General features: G+C 45.9%; 1 protein-coding gene across 23 annotated transcripts in view; it reads right to left on the bottom strand.

Annotated features, from left to right (window-relative positions):
• LOC148019198 (kinesin-like protein FLA10) overlaps positions 1–20,142 on the bottom strand; it is a 130,438-nt gene that overhangs the window by 27,812 nt on the left and 82,484 nt on the right. For 21 of the 23 annotated variants that reach the window (XR_015687548.1, XR_015687539.1, XR_015687545.1 and 18 more), the window contains 2 exons: positions 6,542–6,722; positions 5,920–6,246 (listed from right to left, as the gene is read on the bottom strand). Coding sequence is in view for 12 of the 23 variants with exons in the window: in XM_087660731.1 (XP_087516857.1) it covers positions 5,920–6,246; positions 6,542–6,722 (508 nt within the window). In the remaining 11 variants the exon portion in view is untranslated. Of the gene's footprint in view, positions 1–3,421; positions 5,121–5,392; positions 5,744–5,919; positions 6,247–6,541; positions 6,723–20,142 lie in introns of those variants that run through there. The other 2 variants (XM_087660733.1, XM_087660738.1) reach the window with 2 other exon arrangements.

Raw genomic sequence — 20,142 nt, 5'->3', positions numbered from 1 at the left:
AATACCATCTTGAAGGAGAGAATGCTCAATGAAAGTGCGAGTTAGAAGTGCGAGCAACAATGTTGAGAGTAACAAACAGTGAACGCAGAGATAGGTGTACCAGATTGTGATGGTACACAAAGAATAAAGAATGCATTTATATGTTAGGGTACAAATAAGGGTGTGTTCACACCCATATAACTGTATACATGGAGACGAAGGGACTTTACACCCAACATTTCACTCTTAACTCCAACACTTTGACCTTACATCTAACCATTGGGCACATCTAGCTGACGCCTATACGGCTCACAATTGTACCCGATATATCAACCTTGACCATCACCTCCAAGAGTTCAAAATCATGACACAAGGTCTTGTGCCCAAATTTCAATCTCAACTCCGATGCTTTGACCTTACATCTAAGCATTGGGCACATCTAGTCATGGTGAGGAGCAAAGTAACACCCCTCCATGCTGAAAATCAAGTTGACAAAATGTCCCCAAAAAGAATAGATATTGTCAAGATCACTAAATGACCAGCCACTTTGACGAGTGTCACTCAAAGGCCACCCAAGTCTCGACCCTCTTTCCCACCTAGGAACTCCAGTACATCGAGTGAGGGCCCTTCAAACCCACCTCCATAACCAAGAGGGGCTAATTCTCCACCTCAACAAGGTAGATCCACTACTCATATTGTGACAGCACTGTCTACCCCCTCTTCACCCAAGCCTCAAGGGGTCACCTAATTGGTCCGTCAATGCCACTACCATGGACTTTGGTTCTTATGCACTCCTTGTCTCCCTTGAGGATAGACATGATGAGTCTCCATCTATTTTTGAGTTGTCCTTTAATTGAGCACGCAATCAAAAGTCATTGAACCTTTGATCTAGTGACTCCTGGAATCTTCCACTGGTTCAAATATTGGTGACACTAATAAACCGCCTACCCCACTTCCCACCTACATATCTGTTGATTCTTACAAAACATGCTCTAGCCTACCTTCTCTCTTCCACCACACATTCCTACCCTTATTTTCATACATCTTTAGCCTGCCTACCTTTCGGTATTGCAACCATCCCCAAAACCCTCACACATTACACTCACAAGAATTTTTCATTGAAGTTGAGGTAGCATGCTTTATGGTCTTATGTAGTATTTTTGCTTCAAACATGCCATTTGCACGTTGGCACTAATCATCATAGGACCTATCGATTGATTGGAGCGAAGACTTTGATCATTTGGTACTTCTTGGTTGCCCTTTCTTAATGGGGCTTCACACTTTGGACCAACAAGGAGTCTTCTCCTTTTAAGACCAAGTTCTTGCCTTCTTAGAGGCAACCTTGGAGGCCATTCATTTCACAAATTTTCAGTTAGACATGCAATTCACTCTTCTTCTTTGGGTGCTTCTCCTTTTCCCCATCGACATTTTGGGGAGAGAGGTGGTGCTTACTTCTCGTTCCACCATCTGACAATGAGAGCAGGCATTCTTCTACTCTTGGTATCTACAAGATTTTGATTATTCAATGACATTAATATTATTGTACTTTGTATCATTATCCATACTATTAGGATGATTATGATTGTAAAAGTGTGCTTCTGACAAGAAAACAATTTTCCCACAAGAGCGCTATCCAAGTGGCACCGTTGCATCGCATTTTGCATGAGCATAATGTTTTGCATTGCCTTTGCATTTCCCCATGCATTGGCATTCTGTTCTTATAAACATGCATCTATATGCATTTATCCCTTTTCCATCACAGAGTGGTTAGCTCTAGATTCACCATACTCTCAGCAGCTCCCATGGCAATCTTCTAGGGGAGTCTCCTTCTTTCCTTCCCATACATCCCCCATAGCTTCCTTCATCATCAATACCTATAGGTGGTTGGAGTAGCTTGTCGTTTTATGATGTGTTGGATCCGATCATCCCTTTTATTCACACCTTGAGACACAAGTTACTTAATGAAACGAAAACTCTTATTCAAAATACTTTAAAAAACAAAAAACCAAAACAAAACAAAACAAAAATCTAATGTGGTTCCATCAGCCATAGCTTTTTCATACATGAATCAAACATCAAATGCAAAGGCATATGAAAGTATAATTGGAGTATGATTGAAACCCTAGACCTAAATCATACCTAACCCTAGTTTTTTAGTATATTTTAACAAATTATAAGAAAAGTACTAAACTTACAAGTATATTCAAAACAACTTTCAAATAAATCATAATAGATACCATATGTCAATTTCAAAATAAAAAGATATGTCCACGCTCCAAAGAACAAAAGCGCACAATGCACAAAACTCAAGTTAGAATATTGAAGTTTACGTCAATATAAACTAACTAACATGAAAGCAACAAGACAATCGTATACACTAGAGACATCCTACCGACATAGTAGCCACAAGATATTCAAAAGTAAAGGCTGAAAACTCAAAAGAAATATCCAAAAGTAAATTGTAGTCTATAACAAGGCTACAGGTTACAATACATGGATAGTAGACATTAGTGACTAGCAATAGTCATTGATCTACTCATCATCTTCATCATTCTCAAAAGTGCAGTATCCTAGCAAGCGTGCTATAGACAGAAAGTGGGCTTACAAATTAAAACATAGATTTAATGGTAGCATTGATCAATTCAAGGCATGTCTTGTTGCCAAAGAGTATGCTCAACAGCATGGGATTAACTATGATGAGACATTTGCACCTACTTCACGTACGACTACCTTTCGCAGTGTCAATGCTTTGGGTACTCACTTTGATTGGCATGTGTATCGATTGGATGTGAAGACTACTTTTCTCAATGGCGATCTTCATGAGGAGTTTTAAGTCACCCAACCTCTTGGCTTTGTTCAGAAAAGGTTGGAAAGCAAAGTGTGCCATTTGCATAAGGCCCTCTATCGTTTGAAATAGGCACCTTGAGCATGTTATGAAAAGATACATGCATACTTGATTGCCCTTGGCTTCAATAATTCACACATTAAAAGCGTACTTTATGTCCACAAAGATGGGGATAACCTCTTGATTCTCATTATTTATGTGGATGACATGTTGTTGACTGGACCTCATGAAACACAAATTTTAACCTTAAAAGCTGAATTGCAGCATGCTTTTGATGTGATAGATCTTGGCTACTTGCACTACTATCTTGGCATATAGTTTATTGTAGTGGAAGGAGGCATTTTTTGCAACAATCTAAGTATATTGGTAGCTTGTTGAGCGTTTTCAAATGCAAGACTACAAGCCTATCTCTACTCCAGCTGAGATAGGCCACAGGTTTACACTTAAGGATGCAGGAGATCCATTTGATGCTTCTCTTTATCAATAGGCTGTTGGATATTTATTATATTTGTATAATACACAGCCAGATATTTAGTTTGGGGCCTCTCTGTTGGCACACCTTATACATAACCCTAGTACTACACATTGACAAGTAGCTAAAAGTGTCTTTTATTATCCTAAAGGCGCTTCTCTTTGCTTGCATGCATTCACAGATAGTGATTGGACTGGTTGTTTTGACACGAGGGTGTCCACTGGTGGTAATTAATTCATGTATGGTGATTCATGTATTTCTTGGTTGAGTAAGAAGCATTCTATAGTGGCCACACCTAGCTATGAAGTTGAATACATGGCAGCATTTACATATACATTGCAATGTGTATGGCTCAAACGCCTTTTGGCAAATCTTAGTGTGGGACACCAATCACCCCCTCCTATCTATATTGACAGTCAAAGTGCCGTGGCAATTGCGAGGAATCTAGTTTTCATGCTCGCACTAAGCACATTGAGGTGCATTATCCTTATGTCAAAGCGAGGCTCCATGCAAGGGAGATCAACTTGGTTCATATCCCTACACAAAAAACTTGGCAGATGTGTCTACAAAAGCTCTTTCTAGATAGAAGTTTGAAGCCTTTCGCAAGGCTCTAGGCTTGATACCATTTGGGGATTGATCTACCTATTCCCTATATACATTTACATCACTTACTCAAGGTGGGTTTGTTACACTTACTATATTCCTCGTAAGTTCTGGAGTGAACTCTCTCTTATTGTTCAGATTTTCTAGCCTATTGTCAATTGCCACATGTAAAATTTATCTACAAATATATCAGCAGTTGTAACTGTGTTTTGCTGCTGCACCCTCTCGCCTTGCTGCCACGTCATCATCTGATCAGCATTTTGCTGATTCTGCTCCCTACTGCTCCGTTGAACATTCATCCAGCCATCCTTGGCTGTGTTTGCTGCTGCCTGACATCTCCAAAGGTTGTTTGATGCATATCAGGATCCGTCAGAGTATCACACTCTCTCCAACTCATACTCTCTGCCCCAATCCTTGAGGTATGGAAGTTCAGGGGTCAGCATTTCACCTTTGCATAGTGTGTTTGTTGCATTGAGCATCGTGCATATATTCATTATCTTCCTCAATGTTTATTGTCTCTAATTTAACCCTAATCCTAACTATATTCGTTATCAGTATGTACTTTGTCGTACAATTGTGTTTGTTATCTATAGATGAGTATTTCTTTACACGCTAGCATCATTGCTCAAGGAGAGGCACATCATAATATGAAGAACTCTTATATAGAAGTTGAGCCCATGTTTATCTTTAAGTAGGTGGAAATCCCCCTAAATAGTATGCATAGTCACATGGGACAAGGAATGGCTAACAAAAAGGAACAAGGACAGGGTTGGGATAGCGTCCACCATCCATAAATAGCATTTTCAGTTTCATACTCACCAGATGTAAGGATGTAATGTGGTTGTGCTATCACAAAATCTGCATGAACCCATATGTGTGTTTTCCATTTTAAAAAGAATTGTGTAGATGTGGGCTCAATTTGGTATGACTATGTACGAGAGTATGCTGATTTGGTATCTGTGAATGTGTAAGAAAAGGGGAAGTAACAACAATCACTAACCTGTTAAACATTCGGGAAAAAGGCTGAGATCCCCCACAAAAAAAAGTCCTCCATCAGCCATCCCCTGAGAAGGAGACAGGACGGGATGGCCAGGAGGGGGGAACAGATGTCGGGACAGGATAGGGGATGTCCCCATCCCACCTTGGCATCCCCTTTGGCAGATCTGTCAGGGATGGCATCCCCACGTTTGGGGGGGCAGACAGCAATCCCTTGTTACTATCCTGGGACAGTCTTGAAGTGGTATTCTTTCAGTGCTCTTGCAGAACATGATACAAGCATGAGATTTCAGCAACTTGACTATACTGCTCATAAATAGAATTATGTTAAGGACTGTCAAATTGGAGACATTGCAATCTTCAGTGATGGAGACACATCATGCTAGGGCAAACTGAACCTGAATTAGTAGATTTTTAAACAGGAGAAAAACGTAGAGACAGGACCGACAAAATGCAGCACGTGATCAATTGGGTATAAGTGGAAGTGGGGTTACACTAAATACAGAATGCACATACAAATGCGCGACTATGGATGGTCCCCATGTAACCTTCATGAAGAGAGAACCAACATCCAATGCATAAGCAGAGACAGAGGTGAACAGATGTTGGGGATAGGTCTCTTGTGCTTATCTATAGAGGGCTTAATGAGCTTAATTACAAGACATCTTGCAGGAAAACCACGGCTAACCAGTCAAAGGAAAACTATCAAATTCCATGGTCATGGTGGTTCCCATGTGTTAACAAACAGTCTTTTCTAACATCATCAACAACAAAAACCGGTAAAGAGAACATGTCTACAGTTGCTAAAAATTGCAGACCCCTCCATCACTGGCTGACTTTTTCTTTGTCTGGAAACCCAGCAGACAAAGACCAGGTAATAATGACACTCAGTGTGTATATCTTATAGCGAACAAACTACATAAAGGATATCTAGAAGCAAATTAAAGAGCTACAAGTCATAAAAGAAACCTCTAAATTTATACATCTCATTCAATGAAATATCAACCAAAATAGGTAGTATCACCTGCATATTCTCCAGGGTATTCGTGGGCATCTTCTTGCAAAGTAGGCGTTCAGCTGTTCTTAGCTGAGTCAACATCCTTTCCTTATCAAGCATCCAACCACATTGATTGTTATTATTCAAGGATCCACTGAGAAAGGCCTCATTCTCCTCTCCAACTGGAGCAAGGGGCCGCTGAAAGTTTGTTAGTGCTAGGGGAAGTGTCTGTTGGTTCCTGTCAGGACTGTCTCCAGAAGCTAGATTTCCTTCAGTTGGTAATCCAAGTCGAGAACGAAGCAACCTATTTTCTTCCTTCAATTGATCTAGTTCCTTGCGAAGATTTAGAATGACCTGCAAGATGTAAGGAAAAGTTTTTTAAGAGCATATATGGCATGGTTCTAACTTTACATGAGCATATAAAAAATAGCAACACTTGCATTGACTCAACAGATAGAATGTTTGTGCAATCCTCAACAAAAATAGCGACACTTGCATTAACTCAACAGATAGAATGTTTGTGGAAAACCCCCCTAATCAGTGTTACAGAAAATCTCTATCTAGATGATATATGCAATTTTATAGACTATTGTAGCCCGTTTATTGCCTGAATCTATCTAATATAGTAGCAATGGAAATCTGCAGTTACCTTGTCCCTTTCATCAATATTTATCGAGGGTGCATTGACAATAGTCTTTGTACATGTAGCATAGTATAAAGTACTCAATGTTTCCTCAACAACTGAAGATGCTGGTGATATGCATGCAATCATCAGTGCTAGACTGTTTCCCCCAAGTGTCTCCATTAAGAGTTTGGTCAACATACTTTCCCTGAAAACAACTTTAGTTATTAGATTGATCATTGTATGAACATTATACTAGTGCAGTAAATTGCTATTGATTGACAGTATCTTTTTCCTGCGAATAACATCTGTCTATTAGTTTAAAACAGGCCCATTGGGACGAGAAGGCCTAGAAGCAACAAGAACTCCACTAATAGCTCTCATGTTGGCAGCTCTAATAGGCGGCATCTTCTTATACTAGATTTCTTCTTGCTGGAAGGAGTCTAAAGATAGGAAAGAAGAGAGGAAAAAGGAAGGAGGAGTTTTGCAGTTTGATGAAGGGAAGCCATACTTTTAAAACAACCACTAGCTCTATCTACCATGGAGAGAGGAACTCAGATCCTAAACTCATAGGAAGGTCTCTCAACCCTCTCTCATCCTCTATGCATCTCCTTGGCATTTCCCCCATGTCATCCACCTAGACACGTGTCAACACTACAAGAAGATACACACATAGGTTGTGAGCATATGGTTGGTGTACTTAAGTATAGATTCGGGTTGTCCCAGCACGTGACCTGCCAACCAAGTTGTGCAGCCTAAGAAGCTTTACGATGTGAACCACTTGGGTAATTGTGGGCAAGACCAAAAGTCAAGACAAAGTAATAGGTAGGAGAGGCAAAAAATATGACATGAAGGTGTATGACAAGTTGCATGTGTCTTGAATCTCCTGTAGGGAGATAGATAGCCAAATGCACAAGTTTCCAACCTCCTAATTTGTCACAAAGCTGCTCATAGCCTCTGCCACACAAAGAAAATTGAAAGAAACAAACTAGCAACCATGTCTCCATGATCAAGATCTATCAAAAGTATTGCCTCTAGCTCGCTGCTCTCCAAATCAAAACCTATCTAAGCAAAGCTCAGGAAAGAGCTAACAATCCATTCTCTCCATGGTGCCCTCTAAAAAAATGCAAGCATATTCCTCATCCATGTTAAGCCACGAACTCCAAAACTAGGGTTTAAGGAAACCCTAAACCCAAAACACAAAATGCAAAATGCAAAACACACAAACACAAATAGAGGAGAGAAAACTCTGAAGTAAATGAAGGAAATAATGTACAAGATGCTCAAGAGTAGAGTTGTTCAACAATTGGTGCCTCTCGTGGGAGCGAGTTGAGAGAGGTGTCAATTTGCATTGTTCACTAGTCCCAAATGCAGAAACCACAAATTGGAGGAGAGATTGATAAAGAAAAGTGTTGAAAACACCAAAACGACCTAATGAAGATGATGGCAGCTGATCACCGACATTAGTGGGAGGCTAGGCAATAGCATAGACCATGTAGCAGTAGTCGCTAGGGGCTAGACAACTAGTGGAATATGGTTGATGGCTGAAACCTGCAAGATAAGGATGGGGCTAAATGGTGGGCAACCTACGTGGAAGAATCCTCCCAAATTAGGGCTTTGCATGTGGGACACAAAAACTCTCTAGAACCACTTCCCTTTAATGAAACTTTAGGTAATTTACTATTTTGGGGTTAAATCAATGGGTAATGAGCTTTTAGCTCAACATCTATCACCCAAAATATTGAGATGGTACAAGGAGTATCAAGGGGTAGGCACATGTACTCTGATGGCATAGGGAGCAAAGGTCAACGACAACAATCTTTGATGGAGTGACCATTCTTGCCATAGTAGGTGCACCCAATAACTTGTGATTCCGCCTATGGAGAAGGCATAGCACCAATGTGTCACACCGATAATGGGAGGGTGCGAGGGAGAAGATAATGGTATCTGCCCCAATGGCACAGCAACAATAAATAATCTGGAATCTAAGAGTGTTGCCACTCCTACAACCTTTGTTCAACTTCAATCATGAAGAGAGTCTTTAGCTGTTTGAGCAACTCTGCACTAATATGGTGGCAAGAGACAACAAGGTTTGCGGGGAGGGACCAAGTGTGTGTTCCGCAAATACTATGAAAAAGAAACTCAAAAAAATGAATTATTCCAATTGATCAAGTGGCAGAACCTAAAAGGGATGCACGAAGAAGACACTAGTGATGAAGGACAATAGTAAAAGGAATAGAACACAATCCTCAGGAGCTATCAATGAAGAATAAGAAGTTGAAATCTGTCCAAGATGATGGTTGCAGTCTGGGCAACTGCTGAGGGCAGCCAACTGCAAGAAAAAATGCAAAAGCATCTAATGCAATAGATCAATTTTCCACCAAATGCAGTAGTAGGAGTGCTGGAAACTAATCCCACATACTGAGAAAGACATTGCCAGCTGTTAGGTAATCTCTAGGATCCAGCATGCTGGTGTAGGCAGGCTGTCAGTGACAGAAAGAGGCTGGGCAGCCTTGAAACCAGGCGGCCAGCAATAGAAAAGGAGCCGCCAACCTGTAGCAACAAAGAACCCAAATCTAGCCTCATCGAGTGAGATCATATCCTGAGTGCCACTAACTTCTACAGACAACTCTTTCAATAGGAGACAGTCTCAGTGTGGGTACTCTGCTAAACTGAGCAGATGTGGTGTAATCAGTGTCCAAGCACAGCCGCCACAAGAATGACCTCACTCTTCTTGGTGTTCTCCACTGTTTTCTTTCCTTTGTCTTTCTTCTTACTCTTATGTTGCTTTCTTTCTTCCTCCTCGAATCAATCTCCATATTGTTGGATTCTGCTTCCACATCTGAACCAAAAGTCCATTCACCGCTATAATCATTTTGATATTTTACGACGGACTTGCCGAATTTCTCCCCTTATCCTAACTTTTCTTTTGACTGGAAGTGCTCTAACCTAAGAGCTTTCTTATAAAACGGGTCAATGTTGTTCATGGATTGATCATCTGAAGCGAATGCTTTCTGAATAGGTGTATTGAAACCTTGAACATACAAGGTATTCAGCAATTCATCTTTTGGCTGCACATTTGGATCAATGCCGCTATTTAGTATTGCGAACTTGGTGGTGTACGCCTGGACTAATCTGTCACTTTGCTTCAGATGGCGGAGTCTTTCAAGTTTTTGTGCATCCATTCAGTCTGGTTGAAACCAGATATGGAAGGCATTTAGTGCTTCATTCCATGATCGCCAGCCATGTTCTTCTGCTAGCCGAGTTGAAGCCTTCTTCCGTATCGAGGATTCAAATACGGTGACTTTGTGGGCTTCATTGACCTGACCAAAGTAATTGACTGTGTATGCCACGTCAAACTATCTAATGAAAGCATACGGATCTTCATTAGAAAATCCAGAGAACTTTGGGGGGGGATATGCTAGGTTGGTGTGCCATTGGGATCGGAAGGACATGTGGAGTTATGACTATTAATGAAACACCTACTGCTTTGAGTGAATCTAGGGAATGATTCGTTAGGTTTAATGGTGTAACGGGCGAAAAGACAGAAATTCCAAGTTCACTCCCAATCGGAGAAGTGGAATGCGAATGACGCTTTCGAAATTCTAGAGACGCTTTCTTCTCTTCAGATACGGTCTCACTTAGGAACAAAACAGCCTCAAAAGGTGGTATCCTTTCCCACTATCAAGACCAGGATTGCCATGTATGGCCTAACCGGGACTCCCTCAAGTGAACCGTGCAAATGTGTATGCATTCAACTCAGCCTGTGCAAAGAAGCTCCCTCCCCCATACAGCAACTCCCCCCTTCAGTAGCACAGCAACGTGATAGGTAGGTTCTCCCAGAAGGGACATGCAACGGAAACCTATGGTCAGACGCCAGCGCACCAGTGAGTGCCCCCCAGTCAAACACCTTGCTCGTAGTCCTCTCGGAGGAGCAGCTCTTAGCCGTCCAAGCTAAGGAGCTGGAGCTAATGGAAACAGCGATTTATGGTTACGTAGTAGGACATTCCCCAGCCATGGCCCAGCTTCGGGACTGGCTTCACTCCACACTGCGCATCGGCACAGCGCAGATCGTGGAGGCAGTCCTATTGGGCCAAGGGATCTTCATGGTCCGGCTCAGCTCGGCAAATGCAGCTCACAAGTTACTCGCCAGTTCACCATGTGTCCACGAAGGGGGTCATATACATGGTCCCTTGGTATAGTGGCTTTATTGTGGAGGCGTTTGCACTCCACAACAAGTTTCTTCGGCACCCGGTCATCCTTCTTTTCTCTGGCCTAGCGATTGAGTATTGCCGGTTGGTGGAAGACTTTGGACGGCTCTTCGGCACTGTCCTTTCCACATCTTTCGCAGATGCAATGACGGCAACAAGAGTCCCAAAGGTACGGGTGGCAGTGAAAGAGGTCAAGAATATCCCACAGTTCCTAGAGATTGAGGTAGACGGGCACTCCTTTAGGCAGCAGGTCATTGTGACTAGGCAACCAGGGTAGTGCCTGCACTACCACGACTTTGGGCATCAGGCAGCAGTTGTACACGTTTCGGAGCCAAGGCAGCTCCGCCCACAGGTCCGCAGGTGGACGCTGACGGCTTCACACGAATCCAAAGACGACAGAGAGGGAGACAGCAAGGGGGTGCGCAGCCAGCTCCTCAGACCTAGCCTCGTCAGCAGGGTGCAGGCGGGCGAGCGACCCCCCCTCGGCAAAGCACTCCACAGCCCCCCCCTATCCGTCCCACCTGACAAAACTGCAACCCCCCACATTCTCCACCCGCGCCACAGACTGCCTTGCTTGAGTTCCCACAATCCCCTCACCCAACCTCACCCCCCCATCCCATGCCCCCCCCACTGACCTTGGCCCACAGCCCCCCCTTGCCAGGGCCACCATCCCCCCCCCCCCCCACACCTGCCATGCATCTCCATCCATCCCTCGATCCTCTTCCCCCCCATCACCCCCCCTACCAAGCACCCCCCTGATCCACTCTCAGGTCAGGTGAGCCCCCCCACATCCACCCCCCCCCCTCCCACAAGAGGTGAAGAGTCACACACACCTACCTCCTCCGCGCACCAGCAGTCTTCCCCCTCCCACACAGCCACAACTCATCCGCCCCTACCACCCACCACACCTTCGCGAGACAGGCACAACTGTTGCCACAAGAGTTCTTCTGCAATGGCCCATGGTCCTACCTGCGAGTTGCAGAGCGTGGACAGTTCCCACTACCTCTAGAGGTGGAGATCTTCGTGATTCATAAGTCAAGGAGGGGCAAGGTCCATCTACTAGCACCACCGGATGGACCAAACTACGCCTTTTTCCTTCAGTCCTCTTACTCAGGGGAGTGGACGACTACACAGATTGAGGAGGAGTTGAAGAGTCAGGTGGCGGATCACATCTCCCAGTGGATGGGAGATGAAGGATTAGCACTGTTTGCACAACAGTGGCCAGGTTGCATGATGGACATTAACTAGTGGGCTGGTGCCGAGATCCCACACTTGAGCATTATCTTTCGAGCCCCTCCACAGTGGAGAGCTCTGAGGAGCGTGATCGAGTGGCTCCCGACACAGGCGGCCCGTTTCTACCAGTATACACAGTCACGATTCTCAGCATGGCTAATAGATACATTGATAGTACCACCTGGAGCATCTATCACCCCTATGGTCCGGCCGAGGGCCCACCATGGGGGACTGGAGTTCACCATCCAAACTGGCGGCAAAGCGCACTTGCATGCCTCACAATTTCTCCTCCTCATCAGTAGCATCCACACCGAACAGATGCTTGTTCGGTCAGCTACAGGTTTCCCCATGAGCTTACACCTTGCCGCCTGGAATGTGAATAGTCTCCACTACAATGGGGCACATGGTTCCAAGAAGTCGATTGTTCGACAAGAGTCGCAGCTTGCCCTTGCCGGACGGATCAACATCTTGCTTCTACAGGAGCACAAGCTCACCTCCACCCAAGCCCAACGGGTTGGGAAGGTACTTCCGGACAACTCACACACTTACTGGGAGCACGTCATTGGGGCTCGCAACAGGAGTGGAGGCTTATGCACCTTTATTGGCCCGAGTCTCACCGCCTGTGTACAAGACCACGGGACGATAGTGGCAAGAAGGGTTCTATGGATCAGATTGGATATTGGAGACTCGTGTATTGGAGTCCTCAATGTATATGCCCCTATGGAGGTTAGGGCACACAGCAAATTCTGGGTGGAGATCGCAGATGGACTACCAGAGGTGGACTCCAAGATTGTTGGAGGAGATTTCAACAACCTGGAGGCCTTGGAGGACCAACAGGGTAGAGGCAAAAGCTACCAGGGCATGGCTGGGAAGGAGCAGAAGGCATGGGAGGTCTTTTGGCTTGCAGTTGGAGCACGTGATGCCTAGAAAGACCCTGCCTTCCACAGGAGGGAGAGGTCGTTGGACTTCTCCAGGCGGCTAGGTGGAGTCCTGCTAGAGCGGTTGGACAGGTTTTATGTGGAAGAGTGGGGAGGCTCTTGTGGAGGCCAGATTGAGCAATTGGCACACGCCATGTTGTCCCTGGTTCTCCTAACACTTGACCCCCTAGCATCCACCCTAGACACACGATCCTGTCGGATCCCCAACTCGATCTATAGGAGGGAGAAGGTGACGAGACAGATAGAGCAAATTTGGACCAGAGAGTGGGACAGGAGGGACCAGATAGTAGAGGAGGTTGCAGAGGTCCTAGCCAAGTCGAGCAAAATCTGCCAAGAGGCAACCATATAGGCCAGGCACAACAGTGTTGGGAGGAGAAGAAAGCACTCTCGCAGGACCTTGCAGCCATGCAAAGATTATTGCAGGAGGCACCAGGGGATCCCACCCTCCACGCAGAGGAGGTGCGCGCGCGAGCAGCCATTGCTGGCCTAGAGGACAAGCGCTCGGAGTTCTCTTTCTACATCTCAGCAGCCTTCTGGGCGCGGAAGGGGGGCACGATGTGCAGGGAGTTCTTCCACGTGCACCAGCCCTACATCGCAGGAGAGCAGATACGCAGCCTTCGGGATCAGTATGGGAGGACCCATTCTAGCCCAGATGAGGTGATGGAGATTGCCACCGACTATTACATGCACCTTTTCTAGCAGGAGACAGCTTCAGCTAGAGGACAAAGATGTAGACAGCAAGTATGGAATCACATCCCGTCCTTGGTCACAGAGGAGATGGAACGCTCCCTCCTAACCCCCTTCACACAGAAGGAACTAGAGGAGGCTTTTCATACACAAGATGGGCAGAAATGCCCGAGGGAGGATGGCCTCTCTAAGGCCTTCTTCACTACCTACTAGGAAGTGGTGAAGGACCCCCTACTGATGGCTTTCCAAGAGATTTTCACTTCAAGACAGATGCTAGGGAGTCTCTCGGCAAGCCTTATCAGTCTTCTCCCCAAAGGGGGAGACCGGTTGGAGCTCTCCCAGTGGAGACTAATCACCTTATTGTCAGTGGCCTATAAGGCACTGGCAAAGATGATTGGAACGCGACTACGCCCCGTGCTTCCAGATATCATCCATGATACATAGACAGGCTTTGTGTAAGATAGGAGCATCCTAGACAATGTATTTACCTTCTTTGAGACGATAGAGTGGACTCAACACAGTGGGCAAGGGCTGGTAGTACTACTCTTGGATTTCAAGAAAGCTTATGACAGGGTGGACTAGGATTTCCTAGAGGGCACCATGGTGAGGTTGGGATTCCCCCAGGCTTGGATTCGTGGGGTCTCCGACATGCCATCAGTAGGGTTCTCATAGGCGGAAGGCGAGGGGAGGAGTTTCAGTTGGAGAGATCGATTCGACAGAGCTACCCCCTGGCCCCATACCTATTCCTACTCTTCGCAGAGGCGATGTCTCACTTTCTCAAGTCACGTGTGAGCGGATTACCCGGCCTCCAACTTCCAGTGAGAGAGAAGACTGAGTAGTTAGACTCAGAGTACATAGATGATACAGCCCTCTACATAGAGGGCAATGAGTTGATGCTAGAGAGAGTGAGACTGGCTCTTGATGTGTTCTGCATTGCATCGGGAGCAAAAATCAACTGGCGAAAGTCAATTGGTTTCCTCATAGACCCGGACTCTAGCACGGAGTGGGGCATCCACTTGGGATTTAGATGGGTGAGCAGAGAGCAGACCGTCCAATACCTAGGGTTCCAGGTGAGACTCGACATCACTCTTGCCCAGCAGTTTCTTCCTTTCCTTGATTCTATTCGGAGGAAATTGACCTACTGGAGCACGGTTCGCCTCTCACTAGCCAGACGAGCCCTGGTGGTAAACCAGGTCCTTCTAGGGACGGCCTGGTACATCGCCTCATGTTGGTGCTTCTCCTCATCGTGCATAGTGTAGCTTCCCCCCTAATGTGGAATTTCCTTTGGTCAGGGTCTGATGGTTCCAAGGATTCCAGGACCAAGGTGGCATGGGTGACCATCATACGACATAGGTCAAAGGAAGGGCTTGGAATCATAGACCCAGAGTATTAGTTAATGGCCCTCTTGGGCAAGCTAGTTGTCTGCGGTCTCATACCAGGCGGGCAAACATGGAAAGGTCTTATTGCAGGAGGGCCTTCAGGGTTGTAGACCAAGGCTTGGCGGTGAGTGGAGGCTATCCCTGAGATGGATCTTCACGTCAACCAGATCCCCCCCCCCCCACCCAGATCACCTTTCCTTCACAGCTTACTCCACGTGTGGAAGGGCCTCCGTAAGGCCCTAATCCAGAGCCCCCCACGCTGCCAGGAAAAAATAGACCGTCAGTCAGTAATCTAGAACCCCCAGGCCAAAGATCGGGAAGGGGCACAGATAGGTAAGCGCCCCCACAACCAGTGGGCTGGGTGGGAGGCCGGCCCGGCTCGTACCATCAGGACATGGCGGGAGGTGTACAGGATGGCGGATGAGGAGGTAATGCAGCGAGTATCAGGCTGCCAGAGAGGAGTGGAGTTGAGGAGAAGAGACATAGACGCAGAAATACCTCCGGAGTGACTTGCTCCCCTGATATGAGAGCCGATAGAGCCCGGGGAGGTATGAGCTGCTAGGTTTTCACCAGCAGGCATCCCCCTTCAGGTGACAAGTAGAGTGGGTGGCACTCCGCAAGGGACTTTCTTCGCCGTTCAGGAGGAGGGACATCTGGCCCTTGACAGAGGGTAGCAGGATGAGGGGATTGCCACCCTTTCGTAGAGGAGGATTCAGGTGGTGAGCCTTCAAGGGAAGACATGGCGACTGGACCCCTATGTTTTCTGGAAGGAGCTCAAGGAGTGGCGCCTTTGGATCTGGGAGGGCAGACCACTTGATGAGCTGGAGTGGATCCAAGAGAGTGACTATGGCCGGCCTCTGTGATCACCAAGAAGCCACCCAAGTTCCTAGAGTACACTGCCAGGATTGGCAAACATGTACTGATGCAGGAGGATATGGACTGGGCGTCATCACATAGCAGGCACCGGGCGGAGCACAGTATCACGGAGCCCTTCCGACGGACCTTCTGGCACTGCCTATGGGATAGCTGGAGGCCGAGGAGAGTGTCGTACTTTTTATGGCTGGTGGCACATGGAGGCTTGGCAGTGGGAAGTTGGCTGGCCTAAATGCAGAAGGAGGGAGGTTGTAAGCGCTGCACACAACAGCCTTTGGAAACCCCAAAGCACTGCCTTTGGTCATGTGAGGAGGCGCAGCTCGTGTGGAGAGGAGCATGCTGCATCCTTCACCGTATAGCACCCAGTCTTGGGTGTATCTCATGGGGAGCTTTCTGTTGGCAGGCAATCAGCTAGGGCCGTCACCTTTTGTATGAGGCCAAGATGCAGGACACGATATTCATGATCGAGGCAAGGTCGTGCATAGTGGTCGGCCTAGAGGCTCTACCCTTCCGCCAGGTACTGGAGCCCACAGCAGACCGCTCGGAGGTATGGGAGATCATAGGGAGTCTTATTGGATGGCATATATGGAAGGCGCGGTGTCATAAGGCTTTTGGTGAAGAGAGACTTTCAGCACATGCGACCTTACCAGAGCTCTGGACCTCCATCATCCACTTCCTCCGCAGCCGATGGGATTAGGTGCAGGGCGAGTCCAGGGCTCGTCAGGAGCTCCATGGTCACTTCATGCGTACTTGGGGCAGCCAGGGCCTATTCTTCGTGATGTAGGCAGGTAGCCCCAGCTGGCGATATACCACCCTCCCCATGGCTTCTTGCCCCCATCCCCCCCCAGACCGCCTTGAGAGGCTTGTATACATGATGTATTGGTGACTTTGCATCAGCTCCAGCTAGTCTTTTGAGCATGAGCACTCTGCTGTAATCAGTTTTTTTTTAGTAATATAATTAGCCAGATTTTACTTGCAAAAAAAAAAAGTGTGTGCAAAGAAACAGTAATTGTGGTCGCTATGTGTAATCAGTGTCCAAGCACAACGACCACAGGAATGATGACGGCATACTCAAAAGCCCACACAGACAGACACTGACATCACTTTCAACATTCAATGTCCAAATTGTAGAGCGATATATATTCATGGCACAGAGATTAAACAACAAATGTACTCAAGACTCAATCCAAAATGTATATTGTTGAAGTCAAAATCAATACATCAATCAGGGACCAAGTGGTCACAACACAGTTCTCTAGAAACAAAAGGAACTAAACGATTGTAAGATACAATGACTAAGGTAGTACTACTGTAAAACACAAGGACTGGAGACAATACGATATAAGCCCTGCTACTAGAGAGCACCCAAGCTGCCAGTCAAAGAAAACTTCGCAAAAAGACTCACAAAAGATATGGCATAGAGCAAGAGAACCCTTTGTTGCTCAACCTCTAGGGCTATGCGTATGCTCAAACAACAATAATGATTCGCTCCCTTCCTTTATATAGACCACTGCCAACAGCGGGACATTCTCTCTGCCCATGTGCCGTACTAGGTAGCCTTTATTGCATCTTCGCCCATCAGCTCCTTCAAGTGCCGTTGGTGACTCCTTGGTTTAAATGCCACTAACTGGCACCGCCTTTAACATGTGGGATTGTATCCTATCCCTAGTGAAAAGGAGATGGGAATATCGCTTCTAACCCCTTATAACCAAGTAGGAGATGCTTTGTGCTTTCAAGTCAAAATATTGGAAAAATTGCTCAATAAGGATGGGTAACCAACTTCATCCCATCCTGCCACACATCATTCATGAGACACATACAAACTTTGTAAAGGATAGGAGTATCATGGACAATGTCCTCACCTTCTTTGAGGCTACACAGTGGGCCAGCATAGCAACCAAAGGGTTGCAATGCTCCTCTTGGACTTCAAGAAGGCCTATTACAAGGTCAACGGAGGACACCATGGCTCAGCTAGGCTTTCCTAACACAGCCTTAGCAGCACTCTGCACTCTACAAGTTGGCCAACAACTGAGTGATTATAGGGGGAGGAGAGGTGCAAAATTCTCCCTAGAGCAATCTGTCTAACAAGGCTGTCCCTTGCTGCTTATCTCTTCCTACTCTTCGTGGAGGTGATGTCATATTCCCTCCAATAAAGAGTCAATGGTTGGAGGGGACTCATGCTACCAGTATGGACATAGGCATAGGTGTTGAATTCAAAGTAACGCAAATGACATGGCACTCTACTTTGAGGTTGATGCAGTGATGCTAGAGAGAGTAAGACTAGCATTTGGAGGGGTTCTGTATAGTAGCAAATGCGAAAATCAACTAGCGGAAGTTTGTTGGTTTTCTTACAAACCCCAACTCTAGCACTAACTAGGGCCTTCTCTTGGGATTCAAGTGGGTGAAATAGAGGACACACTATCAAATACCTTGGGTTCCCAGTGAGAGTAGATATCACAACAGCCCAACAGTTCATCCCAGTGCTAGATCGAGCAGTTCATCCCAGTTCTAGACTCAATCTGCCAGAAGCAAACCTATTGGAGGATGGTCCATCTCTCCCTTGCTAGTAGGGCTCTAGTGGTCAACCATATCCTATTGGTGACAGCCTGTTATATAGCTTCCTATTAGTGCTTCTCATTGTCTTCTATTGCTCAATTGTGCTGTGCCGCTAGCTCAGAATTCCCTATGATCCGACTCAGAAGGGTCTAAGGATTCCCGTGCTAAGGTGGCCTAGCAAAGCATCATTCAACATCATTCAATATCATTCACAAGGGGGTTTGGGGATCATTGAACTAGCGTACTAGAGCCACACCCTATTAGGGAAGCTATTGGTCCGAGGGCCCACTCCAAGTAGGGAGACCTAGAAACTTCTCTTTCAGGAGCGTTCCTGGGAATGCAAAACCCTTTTTGGGGGGAGTGGAGACCATTAATGAGATGAATTTTCACGACAGCACTGACCACATTACCCAGATCATCTTTTCTTCACAACTTGCTACAGTTCTAACAAAGTTTGTGGATAGTCTTGAATTATAGTGAGCAATAGTTTGTGCTTTCAATGGTTTCATTGACAGCATGGGCAAGTGAAAAGCAAGATTAAACAAATGGCAGCCAAGTGAAATCAGCAACACACAATCCCCAATGCCAACATGATAGCCCCTAAATCACACATGCCCCACATTAGATTCTTGAATGACAGTTCCAACCAGTCATGCATCCACCAACCACACACTACCTCAATTTGCGAGATGACTAAAAACAATTTTATGTCTTCATGATTTAGGTTGTCAATATTCTTTTAGCTTCATCTTTGCTCGGTTAGTGTTATTCTTGCCGATTTGTCTTGGCTCTCTAGTGTCACAATCTTTTCTTCAGCATGTCTCATAGCTACTGACAACATCCATAAGCCTTATCGACATTACCCTTTTTTGACACCCTTAAATACTCCTATGCCTCTTGAAACAGTCCCCCTAACATCCAACCTGCACATGAGACACGACACAAGCCAAACTCACCATAAAAGGGACTAGACATCAAACTCACCTCCAAGCTATAGAGCCAAACAGGCTCACCCCCAAGCCTGAGAGCTAGCCACACTCCGGTCTGTGACCACATCCTAAGGGTTCGCATTCAATACCATCAGCCCACACCATCCCATTGAAAGATGTGTCGCCCAACGAGCCAAGAGTCCAAGAGTGGTGATCACACATTGAATGTGCACAATATGGCCTTGAGTCCTATTTATTGGACTTGGCTGCCCTAACCCCAAGGTGCCCTTAGTACATTCGCACTAAGTCACCTCATGACCACTGTGACCACTATGCTAATAACACCCACCCAAATGTCCGAGGACATAACACTTCCCCCCTTATGAATGCTTGCTGTCCTCAACAATATCCTCAACTCAGGAACGAAGTGAGGAAAACAACTCTTCAATGAACATACTGACTCCCAAGTAGCCTCCACCTCCATGTCGTTTTTCCACTTTACCAACTACTAGGGATAAAGGGTCTGACGGGATCGTTTAGTCCTAAGGTCAAGAACCAATTCGGGTTCGAGTGGCATATAAAGAGGAGCATCCTCAAGCCGCAAGACTTCCTCAATCAAAACAATCTGCTTACCTTGTCCTAGTCGTTCTTTCAAATGACTCACATGGAACACAAGATGAACTCGGATTTCCAATGGTAAATCTAACTCAAAGAATATGCTATTTATCTTCTTGGTAATTTAGAAAGGACCGCAATACCTTAAAGATAGTTTATAGCACTTTCTAGTAGTCATTGAATCAGAGTCCTTTGGGACTTTAAGGT

The sequence above is a fragment of the Lygodium microphyllum genome, chromosome 20, assembly GCF_053477565.2.
Source record: "Lygodium microphyllum isolate KBCC chromosome 20, Lygodium_microphyllum_v1.1.10, whole genome shotgun sequence".
NCBI classification, from domain to species: domain Eukaryota; kingdom Viridiplantae; phylum Streptophyta; class Polypodiopsida; order Schizaeales; family Lygodiaceae; genus Lygodium; species Lygodium microphyllum.
Note: the sequence above shows the minus strand (reverse complement) of the source record. Positions and strands in the feature narration are given on the sequence as shown.